The 19419-nt window shown below is 34.4% G+C and overlaps 1 protein-coding gene across 1 annotated transcript; it reads left to right on the top strand.

Moving 5' to 3' along the window:
- Positions 1–511: 511 nt before the first annotated feature.
- On the top strand, positions 512–18312 carry LOC106709254. Its single transcript, XM_014501015.2, has 13 exons — positions 512–754; positions 8568–8840; positions 9060–9211; positions 14368–14620; positions 14870–14985; positions 15798–15930; positions 16240–16413; positions 16646–16779; positions 16907–17078; positions 17157–17264; positions 17374–17482; positions 17989–18134; positions 18250–18312. Exons 1-13 carry the CDS (start codon positions 512–514, stop codon positions 18310–18312), a joined length of 2076 nt encoding a protein of 691 aa, XP_014356501.2.
- The last annotated feature ends 1107 nt before the right edge of the window (positions 18313–19419 follow it).

Here is a 19419-nt window from a genome sequence, read left to right as displayed (position 1 = left end):
ATATTGCTCGAGTTTACGTTATTAAAAATATAACCATTGCCATCTATATATAGATCGGTTAGGGGTTAGAGTTAAAGTTTTTTTGTAGATTTAGATCTATGTATAAAATTAATAAAAATTGGGGTGTCTGTATATCTTAAACATACTCCGTGTACATGATTTATAAACGATGTTTAACGTAAAACTATTTTTTAAAATTTTTGCCTGTCTAATTGTGTTTAATTTTTTTTTAAATTTTTAAAAATATACTATAGATATCTGAATATCAATGTACAGTATGCATTCATACAGAAACAATACAGTGTAATATAAAGTGCAGGAACGTGAACTTTATATTTCGCACTGGCCATTTTGCATTGCAATTAAAAAGCAATCAACGCCAACCGGACGTCTGAATACGAACGTCACGTACAAAATGTGAAATTTCAGTATTTCGGTGTAACGTCAAACGCGCGCTTTGTTCAATTTTTTTAGGTTATTTTTATATAATTTTACATAAAACATTAAAAAGATGTCTTCGATTAAAACTTCTGAATTCGCGGCGGATAATACATCGGAAGTTAATATAGCACTGATGATGCTTAGAAAACCGACAGAGTTGAAAAAAGTTATAGAATCAGTACCTAAGCCCGTTAGTGCCGTCCCTAAAAATGGTTTGCCGATGTGGTACAGGCTGGGTCTCGAATCCAAACTGCCCGTGCCCAAAATGCCGCTTGGGAAAATCATATTTTCGCGGGGAAAAATTGGAGAAGATGTAAGTACTTTTGAAACTTGACATCAAGACTTAAAGCTTTATAGCTTTAGATTGTAAAAAAGTTTTTATTATTCCTAGGATGTATAATAGAACAGAATGACACATCTACGGAATGTAAGAGAAATAAAAAAAAAACATTTTTGCATATTTGTTTTGATAATTTTATATCGCTGTATAAAAATATATATTTATATTAATTAAAATCATAATAACAAAACCAAACTGACATATATTACTTCCAATTTCATGAATTTTACCCATAGAATGTTAAAAAAATCTTGTATAATCTCCTAGCAATTAATTATTCCGCACTCGTTAAATGTCCTTTCATTTAAATTAGTAGTTTACCTCATTTAGTTCCAGGAGACGAAACATGAATATAAATTAATTGCTGTTTGACCAGATATTATGTAATTTTACTATAAACTATGACTATATTAACCAAACCGCACGGGACCAGCGTAGTTGACTATGGCCTAGTTACCCCTAACTTGTGGTAGACTCCGAGCCCCTGAGTGGGGACGTATAGTGAGCTGATGATGATGACATGATGATATGACTATATACAATATATATAACTATATACCAATAGCTAATAATAAAGCCCAGATTACAATTACTCTTTAAAAAATTTCTACGACCGAATATTTAAAATCGATTTAATAGTCTTGTGTCTTTTATTAGAACTAGTTCTAAAAAAAAGTAAGCAAAACTTTTTTTACATTATTGACCTTCGACAAAAAATGCAATATTATTTACATACAAGATGCGACTCCGACAGCGCGAATTAAAAAAAACTTAGCCGTATTGTTTTTCTAGACTATGTTTTTTATTCATGCCGATCTAGAGAACATTCATCCATCAACCTAAACGTTCGCAGTTATAATATTAGTAAGATTATGAATAAATCTTATAGAGAGATAAATCAATATAGTGTTATTCTACTAGCTTAAAATAGAGTGTTTTATAATCGTACCAGGACTCTTACAATCGTATTGATGCTAAACGTACAATAGTAAATCCATCTGCAGCATTGTACAAATGGTTCAAAGCGACGCGACGTCTCTTTCAAAGAATACTATGTGCTAAAATATAATATCTGTACTCTCTACGTGACAAGGAACGTAAACAGTATCTCTATTGTCAATGAAATGAACATAACATTTTATACTTCGTTACCCCATGATATATATTATTTATGCAAGTATACAAATTAACAAGCGTCTAGTTGTTACATAGTCGCTACAATTTAACATGCATTCGAATTTAAAATTGAGAAATATCAGAATAAAGAAAAAAAAAACGTTTTTTATAACAAATTATGACAAACGAGAAAGTGGACAGGTTATATTCGCCTAAATAGCGAAGTTATTTATGCACAATATAAATGCGAATTTATTTATGATATCCGCATTTGGCTACCTTTAACTGTCGGAGTGGACGCACACAGAGTATAATAAATGCTGCATATTGAACGTCTCCTAAACACGAGTTTTGTCAAAATAAGTGGTACAAAGCATGTGCGTGTTCTCTCAATGTGATTAAAAAAACAGATAACGATATATTTTTTTTTTATACAGAGGCTTAAGGCAGTGGAAAATTACGTTTAATATATGGTGTTCTATGTAAATTGAGATATTAGCGACTGTAGACATGTGTAAACAAGGTAAGACTTTAAGTTAACTCATAAATTATCCAAAATTCTTCCGTAACATTTCAGTTCACAACGTTCTAACAGTACTCAAAAGGTACGTTTAAAAAGTTCGTTAGGATGATAAAAACCGCTATTGCATTATACATATACATTTGTATTATACATATACTAGCTGTCGCCCGCGACTCCGTCCGCGCGCAGTTAAAAAAAACTTAATAGGGGTATGAAAAAAAATTAATACGCATATAAAATTTGGTAAAAATCGGTAAAGCCGTTTCGGAGGAGTACGGTAACTAACATTGTGACATGAGAATTTTATATATTAGATTACATTCCAGGCTGGTTGCAATTGTTTAAATTTATAGAAAAAAAGTTTTATCGCTATCTTTAAAGGTCAACGTTAAAGCAGTTAATCCTTCAATAGCGTACATAGCTTAGCGACCATACATAGCACACTTAAAGATAAGTATGGTCTACATCAGATAATTTCATACTAAAAAGACTATGTGAAAATTAATTACTAATCAGTTATAGTCGAACCAAAAAACAATAATAACCAAGGTATTGAATACCCTTAAAATGCTTCGAAGATTACACTATAGGAAAAGGTAGCAAATCTTATCAAATGTTTCCACGAAACACCAAATTTATAACTAAGCCAGATATTTATTTTTCTCTGACGCATAACGTAGATAAATTCAAATATAATATTCGCAGATTAATTCACGCCACATTTCAACCGAATCTCGGCCGTGAGGTTGTTTGAAATCCTTTTTAAGAAGACCAAGCTTTCATTATGCTAATGCGTCGTATTCAAACGTTGAATGGGGCGGTACGGAGGCTTTCGTGCGATAAATTCATAGTCCCGCTCCCGCATCGTTTCAACCCTAGCACACGTGCTATACTTCAGTTAAATTGTTTGGGGTCAGTAAAGCCCCAACTCTTGTTTGCGTCGCTGGTCTAAAGGTTAAAGCTTTGCGTTGTGGTTCACTCTGAATGGTGCGAGAACGATCTTTTATTCCAGTTTTTTCTTTTCATTTGCACCCGCTTTAGTTCAGACTAGACACACAGACAAAACACCGAGGGTTTATTGTGTACAAACCCATACTTTTATGCAAATCGCTTTGTCCAATAGCGATGTGTTATAACATAGAATATTATGTTGTTTCTATTTTAATGGCAAACTCCGAAATGAATAAACAAGTAGACGTAGAATAACGCATAAAAGAAGAATATGTATTCCTTAAAACACATGTTATTTTGAAGAAAATTTAAAGGTTGTGTTTACTAGCAGAGCATAAGCATCGAAGAACACCAGCCGAATTTTGAGGCAGTACTTTAACGTCTCGGTTAAATTTACGACTTAAACGATTTCAATTTACTTCAGCGTTATATTCATTAGGGAAGCGTCTCGATTCGCAATTTGCCCTTTATTTCACTCTCTCAATAATAAGGTAGGCACTTTACTTTCGACGAATGAAAATCATTTAATTTATCTCAAACAATCTATTTCTTGATAGGCGACGTCACATCTCATCAAAAATTCTATTACATTACAACTTGATGACTTTTCTTGTCTTTTGTTTGTATTGTAAGTATCCTATTTCTCGACCTTTAGCCCTCATTCACACGTACGCTTTTTTAACGCCACGTGGGCGTTGGCTTTCAAACGTCGAACGCTTCAAAATCACTCTTGTTCATTAGTTCGTCCAGCGCTCAAAATGCAACACTGCGCGATAGAAAAAGCGTCATATGAACACATGATGCATTTGATTCTATTTCATCGCTTTTTAACGCGCGATTAAAAAGCGCTCGTGCGAAGGGGTTACGTCTCTCGGTCACAGATAAGTGAAAGCAAAGCGAATACGAAAATCAAAATAAAATAATAAAGACTTACACATAAGTCCAAGTAAACACAAAATATAATTTACACATCGCACAAATATTTTACATGTGTATGTAAAGTTACTTGTATACCTGGCTATTAAATTTTGTCTATAAAACATCAAAAGAAGTAACACTTCTTTACCCTGAGGGTGTCATAACCTGAACGTCATTTTATTGACCTACTTTTTTATATCTAAAGAATCGAAGTGACGGTCGGGTGCCACTTTGAAAGCATGTCAAGTTTAATGGTTATAAGAATTTGAAACGAGATTTTGATCGAAATCACTGATTATCTAAAGTATAAGAAATCTTAAGTCACATCAATCTTTCACGAAGGAAATAATTTTCATATAGTACACGGAACATTAATAGGAACTCATTTTTATGCTGCGATGTTTCAAATTAAATGTTCAAATTTGTGTTTGGTGTTTTTAATAGCCTACTCAATAAATTCAATTTCGTCAACGCAGAATTAAAAAATTAAAGAACTTGTCCACAATATTCCCGCATGCATCAGCAACCTACACGTCAAAGTCCTGTCTAGTCGTTCCGGAGATTAGCCGAAACAAATGCGGCCTTACGGACAGACAGATAGACAAAAATTTGTACACCATGTGTACAAAATATGAACTTTGTTACAAAATAACATATACCTACTCTAATTTTTATTAATATGTACATTAATCGTAACATTATTTTTGTAACAGTATGCAAATTGTAGCGCCCATATAAATAAAACAAAAGATATTAGTACAATATTTTGCTTTATAATCGTGTTACATAATTAATATGATGGGTAAGCAAAAAGGTTCGCTTTAATACATTTATGAAGATTTTGGTAATAATAAGCGAAATTGTTTTAACCAAGTTGTTAATGGATCATTGTTTTGATGTTATTCTATTGTAGAAATCATAATGAAGCAATTAATAGCTTTGCTTTGCTTTTCGCATTGAAAATGTTAATTTACAATCTTCTATCTTACTAATATTATAAATGCCGAAGTTTAGATGGATGGAAATTTGGCATTTGTAGAACATAGTCTGGAAGAACACAAAAGTGGAAGTACTTCTTGCGTTTTTTTTCGTAATTCCGTGCAGACGGAGTCGCGGGCGACAACTAGTCTTCAGTATAAATGTTTGATAGTTCCGATACTTTACGGTTTTTTTTCTTGTATGAACTCTGTATGTATCCATACACCTTCTATGGTTCCATTGTTTAATCTTCTATGGCTAAAACGTGATTAATTTTGTTTTGTAGGATGCCATTCCCACTACCACCTTATAAAAAAAAAATTACACTAATGTTTCACAAAAGTGACATAAGCTTATTTATACAGTTTTATAATTATTAGAGAATTCGAGTACAGTCACGTTACGCACTCATAAATTAAGGAAATGAGCAAACTGATGACGTTTTTAATTAAAACTTCCGACCATGAGTGTTTTCGTGATGGGACGACGTGATAAAGTAAGCCGATGTTATTTTATCGCAATTTAATTTGTAAACAACAATGTTTTAATAAGAAAACCGGTCTTGTGTTAAAGTGCCTTAGTAACAGTAATGAATGAAATACCAAAGTGCCAAAGATAAAGTGCTATAATTGTTTTGTTAGTAATAATAATAACTGTTATTGATAAATGTTTTATTTAAGGTGCAGTTAACAGGTAATAAAAATGTATAATTGTTAATTGACACTTTATTTGTATTTAATCCATCTATATCTTATATGACGGCTTAATATATCTTACTAATATATATGCGAATGTTTGGATGGATGGATGGATGTTTGTTTGTAGGTATCTCTGGAACTGACTTAACGGATCTTGATGAAATTTGGCACAGATGTAAAACATAGTCTGCAAGAACACATAGGCTACTTATTACGTTTTAGCCATCATGCAAGATCCATATATGAGATTTCAGATACAGATAGAGGGATTCTATGATTATATTCTATGATTTAGTTCATATATCTTTAAATAATACCACACATTCGCTATCCGTATTAAAGTTTTAATACAACGTTAGAATAATCTGTTAAAGTTAATTATGTAAAGTATTAAAGCGGCGTTGATTTTCAACGAACTCGGGCGTGCTCGGTACATCGTTAACAGGTGTTTGCAAAATGTAATAACCAATTTTCTCTTGTCACTTACACCGCACTCTCAAAGTTCCTTCGTTATAATCCAGCCAAACATTTTTTGTGACGTGAATATTTGTCGCAGAATATCTAAACTTTAATTATGAAATACGTAAGTTAATTAGCATAAATTTATAATAGGTGTTTTTAAAATACAATTTAACTGTAAATAACGTCACTCAATGTAAAGCGGATCTCCTTATAACGTTGAAATTAGTTGGTTTACCTTGTTTTCCATCTTTTATACACTCCATATAACATTGCTCACACTATATTTAACATCATATGGCTATGGCACATGCTCTATTTAACATTACGTGAAATTTCGGTATAATAAACCTTTAATCGTTGGTTTCTGATACCAAAACTGGTTGAAACATATTGTTTTCTCTATTTTCTCTATTTTATACAAAGATTTTGGTCTCATAAACCTAACGATAAGTTGTCGAAATTTCTAAGAATTGCAGCTGTTTACATTTTTTTGTTTCCTTTTTCTTATTTTATTATCGAGCACGTGTTTTCTACGTTCCGGGCGTTCTAAGGATTTTTTGCTATTATTTTTGTACAATAGAAGGGGGTGAAAAAACACTTTACTTTAAAACAATTTACTTAGCAAATACAAATCATAATAGAATAGAAAATTAGTTCACTCCATTTAACGTCGCAAAATGCATGATTTTTAATGCAATAGACTAAATACAATACATTAGAAATAGTGCTATAAGGGAAGAAAAAAGAGAAAATATAAAAGAGGATGTTGTAAATGGAGTTGAAAAAGGTATGCTTAGATTGTTTGAACACGTTGAAAGGCTGAATGAAATTAAAAAAAAAATTATGCCACGAAAGTGAGTGGCAGTTTTGGTCGGGCCGTCCCAGACGGATTTTTACTGTTCATATCGATGAAATACTTAAGAAGAGCGGTGTTCAGAGCACCCGAAACCGACGTGCATGTATGCGTTGATGTATGAATGTAGAAGAAGCGAGAGAGGTTTAGACCGCCAAGTACCATCCATAGCATCTGGATGGCTGGCATTCCACAACAGTGCGGTTCTCGCGAAATTTTTTGCCGCACACGGCCGCGTTGTGGGATGGTCTGTCCTTGGCGGTATTTCCAAACCAGTACGACTTAGGGTCCTTCAAGAAGCGAGCATATGTCTTTCTTAAAGGCCGGCAACGCATCTGCAGTTCTTCTAGTGTTGCGGATGTCCATGGGCATCGGTGATCACCTTGGTGTTCCCGCCGCTCGTTTGTCCCCTTCTCTTATATAAAAAAGGTGTGTCAGGACCGCGCCAAATAGAGGTGAGGTCCGTAGTCCCAGCGCACCCCTCTGTATCTTATACGAACGAGTAACCGTAACATTGATCAAAGTTTTATTCAACTAAGTTTTGTTTTTGTAAGACTTTCTAAGTACATTACCTATTCTCTTTTCACGTTAAGGAATAAAGAGCTTAGCCGCAGCGAGAATGTTGACAACTTGTTGCTCGTGTTTTGAAGATTGAATTATTTAGTTAGGTTGATATAATTTCTATGTATTCTTTCACTTGAAATCTGTTATTTTTTGCAAATGATGTGAAAAATAAAATATTTTATATAACATAAAAATACAGGAAGAGAAAGAACAGTGTCGATATTTCGATTTTTTTTTTGAGTCACTGATTTTTTAACACAGAATTTGTTTTTTCTAAATATACAGTTCCAAATTTACGTATAATTAAATTATGTACAATATCATAGCTGCCCATTCAATCCTATCAAATCAAAGGGAATGTAATTAGTTATGAAATTAAATTCGTGAGGCAATCGCGGTATTTGTAATAACGCGTAATGAGACGACGTCATACGCCTCCCACACTTAACATGCCTTCAACCACTCAAGTACTTAGTTTTAGATTTAATAAATTAAACTCTTATTAAGCCTATACTCAAAACTACGCTTACCACCAAAAAGCCTTCGGCGAATTTTATAATGGACAATCATTAGAACCATGTTCGCTGTTAAAATGTGTTTTGACAAGGTTGGCTTTTCACTTTGGCTATGTCACCATTTCAAACCAAACTCATTTTTAATACCTCTAATATTTATCCATGTCTCTACAACTGCTGTTGCTATCACTGTTAATTTATATTCCAGGTCCGTCGCCTCGGGCTGGGTAGTGATGCCCCTTTTCCAACCTTCGATTTGACTGACCCCAACTGCTATAACGTGTCATACGACTACGTGCCGATGCACGACCCGCACCTCGCGCATCACTTCGCACAGAAGGCTGCACGGAATAGGATGAAGCAGCTCGGCTTCTGCACGAAAGACGGCCGCGCGGTCTGCTCGCTTAAAGAATTCAATCAGTACAGAAAGTACCTGTATAATCGCTTTATGGACAGAATACATATGGAGATGAAGAAGTTGGTAAGCTCGGCAATACCGCTATAGGATTATTTACCTTATCTCTGCGGTCTTTTAACAACAATATTGGAATGATTTACAATATGGATACGTTCCATATAAGAGATAGAAAGAGAATGCAAAATATGACGCTTAATATAAATATGATAGTTTCTTGTGTTTCATGTTGGAATAACGATCTCCATTTACAATAGAATAAGATACAGTTTCGGAATTTTTCAGGATGAACGGGCTCGTGATGATCTGACGCTGAAGCGCGTAGAGGTGGACGTGGCGCGGCGGCAGCAAGCGTTCACCAAAGCGGAACGCGCAAGAGAACATCTCGAACGAATCGCGCAGGAGCACGCGGACGAGTGGGCGGAGAAGAGGAGACTGTGAGTAAAGCGTACTTACTTCTTTGACGCTATGTATATTGTTTGTCTCCAAAACGTATATATCCCAAGTCAAAACGAAAAACCCTTGTGAGCTCGATGTCTTATTTATACTCTGTCAAAACTGGGTATCTCTCGTCTATAGGTGCTCAAATGTAGCATTTGTTTTATTGTATACGAAATAAAATTAGAATCAGATGCATCGGATTTAATTCGTAATAACTGAATGCAAATTCTCTCTCTGTGTAACTCTTTTGAGTTGGGTGTCGACATAAATTTATTAGTTACTGAAGTATGGGACTGGCGGCGCTTAAACGAATTTCCAGCCAGACTTATCGAGCTCTACAAACTATGTGAGCGGCCCTGCGCGTGATTAATGGCCTCACTTTATTTCTATTTACTTCACGCAATTTTCTGTTGTAAATTCCTAAATGTCGAATAAAAATTGAAAATCTTACTTAATATTATAAAATCGAATGTTTAGATGGATGGGCGGATGGATAGATCTTTGTTTGAAGGTATCTCCAGAACGGCTGCATGGATCTCGCTGAAATTTGGTATGGACGCAGAACATAGTCTGGACGAACAAAAAGGCTACTAATTAGGTTTTTGTTTTAATTCCGCTCGGACAGATTCGCATGCGACAGCTAGTATTTATGAATAAGTTATGTATAGGTAATAAATAAGTTAACTTTAATGACATATAAAAATGCTATAATTTTAAGCCATTTAAGTTACTAAAAACAAGTAAAAACAGAATTTATTGTTAACCTAAGATTGAAATACGAGTAACGTTCGTAGAATAGTTAAGGCATAGCAATGATAATTAAAAACGCACTTGATGAACAGGAAAGATGACAATTTTAGCTATTTTATATTAAATTTTTGTTTACCCTTTAATATCCAAATTCGTAACAACTTTTGTTTTTAGTTTGTGCAAACCCCTCAGGAAAGTTTAGTAATTTATTGAAGAGTTTGTCACGTAGCACTCAACAACAGAAATTCAAATTGTTTGTTGACACAGAAACTACAAACCAGTTGTAAACAATGGAAGCCCAAAGTTAACATCTGTATGTCGAAAGTCTTTTATAACTTTAGAAATGAGTGAAACTGTAAAGTTGGGCTATACTAATTGTATAACTTTGCCAACATTATTGAAATTTCCTGTTTATTTTACAGAAAATTATTCCAAAAATTACTTACATTCTTTTACTATGAGAATTGAGTGCAGAGACATTTGTTTTGTAACACACTTAAGATGGTGTTTTTATTAAACCGCATCAGTAATAACCAAGAAACTTTCAATTTATACATATTGTGTATGACTAAGCTCTTCGTCAATGCAATACAAATTCAATTTAAAAAGCAAAATACCATTTCATCAATTCTTTATATTTCCGCTCTTTGCAATATTATCTAGTGCTTTTCAATTCAAACTGTTTGCAGCGATATTTGCATCCGAGTTTCCCGTGTCTGCTCCCGAGCACTTCGCCCCATCTCTCGGATCCCACCCCTCGTTATCGTAAACTCGACAGACGCATTTGCATAACCCATTCGCTGAGTACAAATACTAGATTTTAGCTTACAGTTTGTTTACACGATACTAGACTTCTCTTTAACTGGTGATAAATTTATTTATTTAATTTCAAGCAAAAGACGATCAGGATTTCAATGTGCGAATTCTAGTAATGTAGATTATATTAATGCCACATTAACGCTACATACAACGACAAAAGATAAGTAATTTTCTGTCCTTGTCCAAGTAAGTCTTGAAAAATTTCTTAATCACCAATTAATCAGGATACTTGTCAACCTAATTAACCATGATGAGACATTTTATTTAATACTTCTACAAACATTACTTTCCTTCACTTCGCAGTACGTTTGTGACTACTTTAATCTTAAACATATTTTCCACTTCTCCAAAACATTTCTCAGCAAGGTTCACAATGACCTACTTTGTTGAACCTCGTGGAATGTAGTAAAGAACTTTCTGGAATGCAATAAACTTTGCACTATTCAAAAGCATTCGACGTACGTCTCTTAAAATCCAACTTGTGTTTATTATGCAACTTAACATAAAATTTAGTAATGTTCAGTACAGATATTTTAGTTACGAATTTACTATTAAATGGATATTAAATTGGTACTTAAAATATTTAACGATTCAGTACTCATTTTGTTCTATGCACAAAATTTAGTAACACTATACTGAATTCAAAATGAATTTACACTTTATTCCTGAAGTGACCATCTGCGCTGATAGTTGGCTGGAAATTATTTAGTTTAATATTTGCATTCAGTCCCCGCTTGTTTGTCAACTGTTCGGCTCGTTCATTTCTCTCCTCAGTCAATTGCATGTCGAGCTTTCAAACGGGGTTACTGTTTGGCAATTGTATTGACTTCAGCGCTGCTATACATAGATGGGAAATTTTCGGAATAATAGCAGTTAGCAGAATAGCAGTTTAGAACTACTAAAAGCCTAAAAAAGTGCACTAAGTTATTAAAATTACTAGAAATATAGTGATAATAATTGGGATCAAAACAATGATAGACCCCTACTACTACGTTTGAATAATGGGATACTTCAGAATCTTTGACAGGTTTTTAGAGAAAAGTAGTACGGATAAAGCTTACTTTTGCATATATCTTCGAAGGGACGACACTCTAAAAACAAAGAAAGGACGTTTAAGATATATAATCATTTTCTAGTTCAAAACTTGCTCATTTAATTGTTACTAATAACATGTCAAAACAGCGCACAGCAACTATGATATCGAGATTGTAAGGATTTCAGTCCCGAGCGTCCGACAACGGCAAAGTTTGCGAGACGAGAAATTTAATTAACATTATTGTGCTATATAATTTAATCTTATTTATACTTAACCTACGTACATTATATACTATTTATACAATTCATATAAACGCACATCAATAGTCCTATTATAGTCTTATCATTTACAAAGTAAAATTATCTGTAATAGAAGAACCTTGCAATTAAGCGATTTAAATTTTATATAATTCTAAAGAAATTGTCGATTTTTGTTAACGTGAGCTTTATATTTTTAACTAGCTGTCGCCCGCGACTCCGTCCGCGCGCAGTTAAAAAATGGGGGGCGGGGGGTATGAAAAATAGATGTTGGCCGATTCTCAGACCTACTGAATATGCTCACAAAATTTCATGAGAATCGGTCAAGCCGTTTCGGACGAGTACGGCAACGAAAACTGTGACACGAGAATTTTATATATTAGATTACTTGCAAAACAAAATATACATAAGTTAAATTTAATCTAACAAGTCTTTGCATATTAAACACAAGTACAGATGTTAGATATACTAGTCATTTTTTTTGCTTATTAAAGGAAGTATATTTATCAATATTCTGGTCACTTTAGCCATATGTTATTGTTACTTGGAAAACAGGAAAAAGCCTTGAAGATTCACTTTGACACAAACGCTCTCGTTTCAATTTCACTTAAGACAAGTTCGATGGCACTCAGTCGCCGCGGTGCGAGCTGTCTACTGTGCATTTCAGATGACTTGCACTATGGAAATTTTTAAACTACTTAAACTTGTCCGCTGTCGATTTTTATCGTAACTACTTGTAAAAAATACTTTACATACGTGGCCTCTTATTTAAGATTTTATCATCATTTGATGTTTTACGTTTGTACAAATTTCACCCAGTTCTGTTCTGAAGTTCTGAAAGAGACAACAGTTCTAACAACATATTGTTAGTAACAAACGTTCATACATCCAAACTTTCACATTTACAATATCTTACTGAGTGTCTATTTTACAATTACCAAATAAATCCTGAATAAGCAACTTTGTACTTATTTTTCGAATAAAGTCGTCATTGGCGTTTTACAATCTCCAAATAAGCTGTAAAACGGAAAATATTTTCACAAGAAATGTTTTGTTTCAATTAACTTATTTATTAGTTTTTTTACAAGACTAGTAATATAATACAAGAAAGATTATTACGATAAATATTGAGTACAGTATTATTGATAGTAAACACCGTTAAGAGAATAACAACTGTCAGTTCTTATTCAAATTGAAAGACATCAGGGAATTGGTGAATTTTTCAAAACAAGCTGTTTTTTCTTTAGCATTTTGGTGAATCTAATTTAACATAGACAAAGGTAAACGGAACGGTAACGGAAACAGTTAACGCGGGCTTTACGTTACAAACGCGCGGAGTGATTTACAATGGTGCTTTATTTCTATTTACACCCACGCGAAGTTTCCGACCTTACTGAGCAGTGAACGTAATTTTCAATTTGTTGTACGGGATATTAACATTAAAGTCAATTTTTTTTAAGTACTGCGAACTATAGATTATATGAGTAATTGACTGGCTGGCATTCTACAACGAGGTTTTCGCATAATTTTCTACCTTTCACAGAATCGCTGTAAAATACTCTGCGCTCAGAGGTATTTCCAAACAGTTATGACTTAGGGGCCTACAGGAAAAGAGCGTACATCTCCCTAAAAGGCCAACAAAGCAAATGCGGTTCCAAATAAAACAAATTGTGATAAATTTCCTTATGAACTCCTTTACAGTTTTTGAAAGCTTTGGACTTACAAAGCAACAAAAACGTAACACATTTATAAACTAGTCTTGTGTTATCTATGTTCATATAATATGGAGAATTACGGGTATCAAAACATCGTGGATTTCACGTATGTGGTTATTTCTCAACAGTAAGCCAGTTAACTGCCAAATTTTTGAGACGTCGAGTGGTGAGTTTGTAAAGAGAAATTGATGTCACGAATGCAAAACGTAAATCAAAGGGAGTAGAAACCGGTGCAGCGCCGTCTTAATTAAAAGAACTCACCCGAGCGCACCGACCGTCGACCGCTGCCTTAACGCCTGCTCGCGTGTTCAAACACACAGAATATTCAGGCAGACTTTCTGAATAAATATTTTCTGCTCCTACTTACTAATGTACGATTTTTGTTAATTTTATTTTTGAAAGCAAATTGCAGCGTCAATTTTAATCATTTAAATATTTTTCTAACCTAATAAGAATTAATTAACTCGCTAGAAAATTGACATTCATTTTTACTTTATTAATAAAAAGCCCGTAGAACAAACATAAGTAAAATAACTAAATTTCTAAGACATGCATAAATAATCTGTCGTTTTCAGCGCTAAGGAACAAGAAAAGAAGATTAAAAATAGGATGAAGTATCTAGCCGAATTCAACGAGAAGCAACGTAAGGAGAGAGCGGCGCGTGCGCACGAGAAACAGAACAGAATCAAGCAGAGGGTACAGGCGGCGGCAGAGCTGGAACTCAGGAGGAAGATCACTATGGTGCGGCAATGGCGAGCCAACGAGAGGCAACGACTATACAGGCTAAAGCAGGAGCGTGAAGCTAAGGCGAAGCGGTTGGAAGACGAGGTAACTAACAAGAGTAAGACCTGACCTGACCTGATGACTCTATTTGGTCACTGACCTCGGACAATAATAACTTCGACCCCGCGTGATCTCGACTCTGTCCTGGACTTGGAGTTATTGTAGGACTTTTTTCAGATAGATGCTGTAGGATGAAATGTTGTAACATTGCATTCCGACATGACATCTTACTCAGTTGTCTCTTATTATGTGTAATCAAAAGTTGAAGAACGATAATGAAAATATGTTTTTTAGGCTAATAGAAAATGGGCGGCCCGAATCAACGCACAAAATTCAAAAATTCAAGAAGAAACTTTACTACTTAAAATCTACGCTGAAGATATGAAAGCTGGAGCTATGAGGAGAGCCAAGTAAGATTATTAATGCATTAATAATACTGCTTGTTTAAAATAACATATATGTAAGCATAATAGTGTGTCTAAAATATAGGTACTTCACATGGATGTTATAATACTTCCGTCAACTGAACACTAAAACCACGAAATGGAATACTGCAGTTCAAGTGCAAGGATATAACATTGATAGATTTTATTACGCGGTTTCTAGACAATTAACCGCAATATTACATGAGTTTCTAGCCTTGATTTGTAAACTGCGGCTTAGTTCTTATTTCTCGCTTCTTCGCTTCAAATGTTTACTTTTAGGTATGCAACCACAGATAATAAGTACTAAGCAATCTTTATCATTTTGTAGACCTAAAAAAGCTGGCTCGCATTCAAAACATCCTTACTTGCCGTCCCCATTAAAATTTATTATAGACCAGACTGACTTAATGTCCCGAGATATCCGACTCTAAAGAGCCAGGAGTGAAAATGCTAATTTTTGTTTTATTTCGACTAAAAAGTATTTTATATATGTTAAACTTATCGTTTGCGTCGTCTATAAATTAAATAATAAAAACCTATGTAAAAACCTTCGTGAGTTATATGAAGTTGAAAACGCAGAAAAACATAGAAATCTCAAAATTTTATATTTTTCACTTTTTAAAAATATAGGTAGTTAATGGATATAATTTAATAACTGATGAATGATTTCTCTTAACGCAAACATAATAAACGTCTTGTCGAGAACAAGAAAATAAAATGAAAACAATAAGATCTGTAACATTTGTTTGTTAAAGTCAAATAAAGTTGTTTTACTCATAATAAAATTTGTATTGTAGGAAAGCGGAAGTTTACGCGTACAACACGGACTTGGAGTTACAACGTATCAGATTAGCGAACTGGAAGCTGCTGCATGGCGGAGATGTGAAGGCCGCCAAACTTGTTAAAAAGATGGGGGTCGAGTTTGAGAAGGTTACGCTATATTTATATTAAATAACAATCAATTTACTTATGCAGATTTGAATAAAATACTGAACGAACTTTGAACTTGAATTCTGAAAACTATTCAAATATGAAAGGTACCGTAAAATATTATCCTGTGATTTCATTTCATGATGCTCTGAACAAAACCACGTTTCATTTCAAAAGCTTGCTCTTTTCGGAAAAGTATGAATTTTTCCTTGTCTAAATAGTATTTGTTATTCCTGAGATAGTAGAAAGGATATGCAAAAATTGTGTGTTTGATACTACAAGATTTTATTACCTTTTTATGTTTTACAGTCAAAGCGCGGAGCTAAGGGCATGAGTCCAGAGTTAGCACAGTCGCTTGCGATAGAAGCTATGACGAGTGCGGTGTCGACACAGGGTGATCCACTTGTCACCTTAGGACAAGCTCGTACCATGATGGACGTCGCCACTGTTCTACCGACGCCGCCCTTGAAACTACTGGAAGAAGTAAGTCTAAGGATTATAATCATTTACTGTTCATCATCATCATCGTTATTATATTTCTTGACCCTTGACCCTATGGTCGGCACAATATGTACAATTCTTCCATACATCTTTTCCCCTCCCAATCACAATTATTTTCCGTGTGCTGTAATATTATTAGAAAAGCTGAAAAAGGACAGCGTCAGTTACACATATTCATCAGTTGGCTATTATAATTAATTTTGCAAAATTTCAGGTGATAGAGTCAGTTGTGATGGAGTTTACACGACAGCGTGTGCACGTGATGTTGCGAGGAGTCGAAAATCTGGTCCACACGAAAGCAGCTAATGTATTCTTCTCAAGCATACGACCGTCTGAGAAGAAACAGTTGTGCGTTTAAATATTATATTACTAATACGATTAGATCTATGAATGTAAATGAACCTCAGTGCAGCAAACTCCTCAGAGTTTATTATGGCCAGTTAAAATAATGTCACAAAATTCTTTTCCCTTGAAGCGGGCCAAAGAAGCCTCGTTGGGCGGTACAAGTTGCGGCGGAGATGGCAGCGGCCCAGATGACCGGCCATCGTCACAACTCCCTGGAATTCGGCAACGTGGAGGCCATTCCCAATGATTTCGAAGCAGAAGTCGAGATGAAGAGTATTAAAGATCGACCACCGACGCCAGTCGTATGTATCTTTTAAAATCAACACGTAGGAAACCTAGGGTGTAACTAGTAATCGAAAATTTTCTTATGCTTCTTCTAGCCATCAAAAACGAAATTAGCAGAAGTGACATTCTTAGATCGATTGGAAGATTTACCAGATCCAGTCTCTGTGCCGAGCTTCTTACCTGAAAGAAGAAAACTTCTTGAGGTAAGTTAACGTTCTCAGAACAAAATGATCATAGTAGATCATCATGAAATCTCTGAGGAATTGGTAAACTATTTGAAACTTTCCATTTATCACTTGCCATTCATTTCAGATGATCAACATTGCAGCCAAGTTACTGACTCGGTCTGTTAGTCAGAAGGTTTTAAAAGGCATGGACGTCACGCTCGGCAAGGTTACATTGCCTAGACTCAGACAAGCCAGTTCGTACCATTTAATATTGTTTGAACAAGAGTATTTACTCTCCTATTATCTGTTAAATGAACGGGATATCATATTAATATTATAAATGCGAATGTTTAGAAGTTTAGATGGATGGATGTTTGTTTGAAGGTGTCTCAAGAACGTTTCAGCGGATCTTGATGAAATTGGCATACATGTAGCACATAGTCTGGAAAAACACATACGCTAATTAATTTTATTTTTTAAACTTCGTCGTACTCGTTCGTTTTACTCTTCGTCTTGAGTTTTGTCCTGTACGTTTTCCAATTTATGCAAAAAAGAATCATGTAAGGTAGTGGGCAAGTCTAGAGTACAATGAATTAATGTAGCAAAAGAAGATGGTAAGATAAGTATGATAAGTGAAGAATCAACACCTGCATCGTCAGTTTCGTCCAATGCTTTTATTGAAAGCTACATTTTAATGACAACAGTTGGTGGAATGTAAATAGGTAGTTTTTTAACATACAAAATGTGTATTGTTAACTAGTGGAGTGGGGTGAGGCTGTGGAAGGGATGAAGGAGGCAGTGGTGGACAACCGCGTGCACGGCGACGCAGTGGAGGTGCGTCACACCGCCGACTATCTGGCTAGCCGCGTGCTGAAGTCATTACGTGCTGAGATGAAGGAGGAGAAGGTAAAGTTATAAATCAGACCAAACGTAAAAGTATAAATACACACTCGTTTTCTGTACTTAACTTGTTCAGCGCTTTTTAAACGTCAAGAAAATTACATGTGTTTTATCTTTACAGAAGAAGATTAGTACTCAGTCTGAAGGTGACTTCTACGTTCCTGAGAAAGTGAAACAAAATTGATAATGAATGAAATTGATCGGTTAAAGTCTTTGAAAGTTCAAGAACTTTTAATAAAGGTAATTTAAGTTCTTATAACTATATTATTCGACTAAATTGAAGAAAATTAAATTTTAGATTAAAAACGCGATCTACAATTTAACTTTACGATTAACGTTTTCAAGTTTGATTTATTTACTTGTACAAACTACTAATTTATTCTTTAAGTAATGATTACAATACAAAATTATTCCACTAAAAAATTGACTAATATTTTCGATATGGTTTTAATTTTGTCGATTAATTAGACACCTGTGATTTTAATTGTCTATGTATAGCGAGTTTTTGAAATAATTTTTTTAATAATAATTTTTGAGCAGTTTTAAATTTTAATTTTTAAAATTTTACGTCTTCCTCATTTGTTGGTTTGTAATAAATGTTATGGTTGATTGTGTGTTTCATTTTCGTTATCACTCGTCCGTCCATCTGTCTGGCTGTGAAGACATTTTTAAGAACGCGTGGAGCTATCAAGCTAGAATTTATACCAAAAACTCTGGTCTACTGTCCCTCAGAGTTGGGAAAAAATCTAATTTTTAAGCCAATGCAATCAAATGATTCGCAAATTTGTGACATTCGCAAGGGAATCAAAACCCCGTGGTACCGTGAACTCGGAATCTTGAAATTTGGTACGAAGCAACGTCTTATAGCGTAGATAAATAAAGGAAAAATTGCGAAAACCTACGTTTGTACGGAACACTCGGTGCGCGAATCCGTCCGACTCGCACTTGGCAGTCTTTTTTTAACATTTATAGATTGACGAAAATATTTCTTACAAAATTGAAACAGTATATATTAATGATGTATTATATATAATTTTCTGAATTTGATGTGAATTTAACGAAACTTTTATCTTCCGGGATCTTCAATATTCCCTTTTTCTCACGTTATGGCCATTATTTTGTAATTGGTTCTACGTGATTAATGGCCATTACACCCTTCTTACGTCGATGAGTGGATTGATTCGTTTTATTAAAATTTATTTAAAAAGCATCTTCGACATTGTTAGCATTATTTTAATTTTGTCTGACGGAACTTTGTCCTTGTAGGTGAAATTCTATGCAAAGATAATAC

This window comes from Papilio machaon, chromosome 2, assembly GCF_912999745.1.
Source record: "Papilio machaon chromosome 2, ilPapMach1.1, whole genome shotgun sequence".
NCBI lineage: Eukaryota > Metazoa > Arthropoda > Insecta > Lepidoptera > Papilionidae > Papilio > Papilio machaon.
This window is presented reverse-complemented; position numbering and strand designations above follow the sequence as displayed.

Bases quoted from the DNA above. Each gene is read 5' to 3' on its own strand.
- LOC106709254 (XM_014501015.2), top strand. From the start codon at position 512: ATGTCTTCGATTAAAACTTCTGAATTCGCGGCGGATAATACATCGGAA. The intron at 16,414-16,645 runs GTAAGTCTAAGG...GCAAAATTTCAG, and splicing joins CCTTGAAACTACTGGAAGAA to GTGATAGAGTCAGTTGTGAT. The intron at 18,135-18,249 runs GTAAAGTTATAA...TTATCTTTACAG, and splicing joins CTGAGATGAAGGAGGAGAAG to AAGAAGATTAGTACTCAGTC.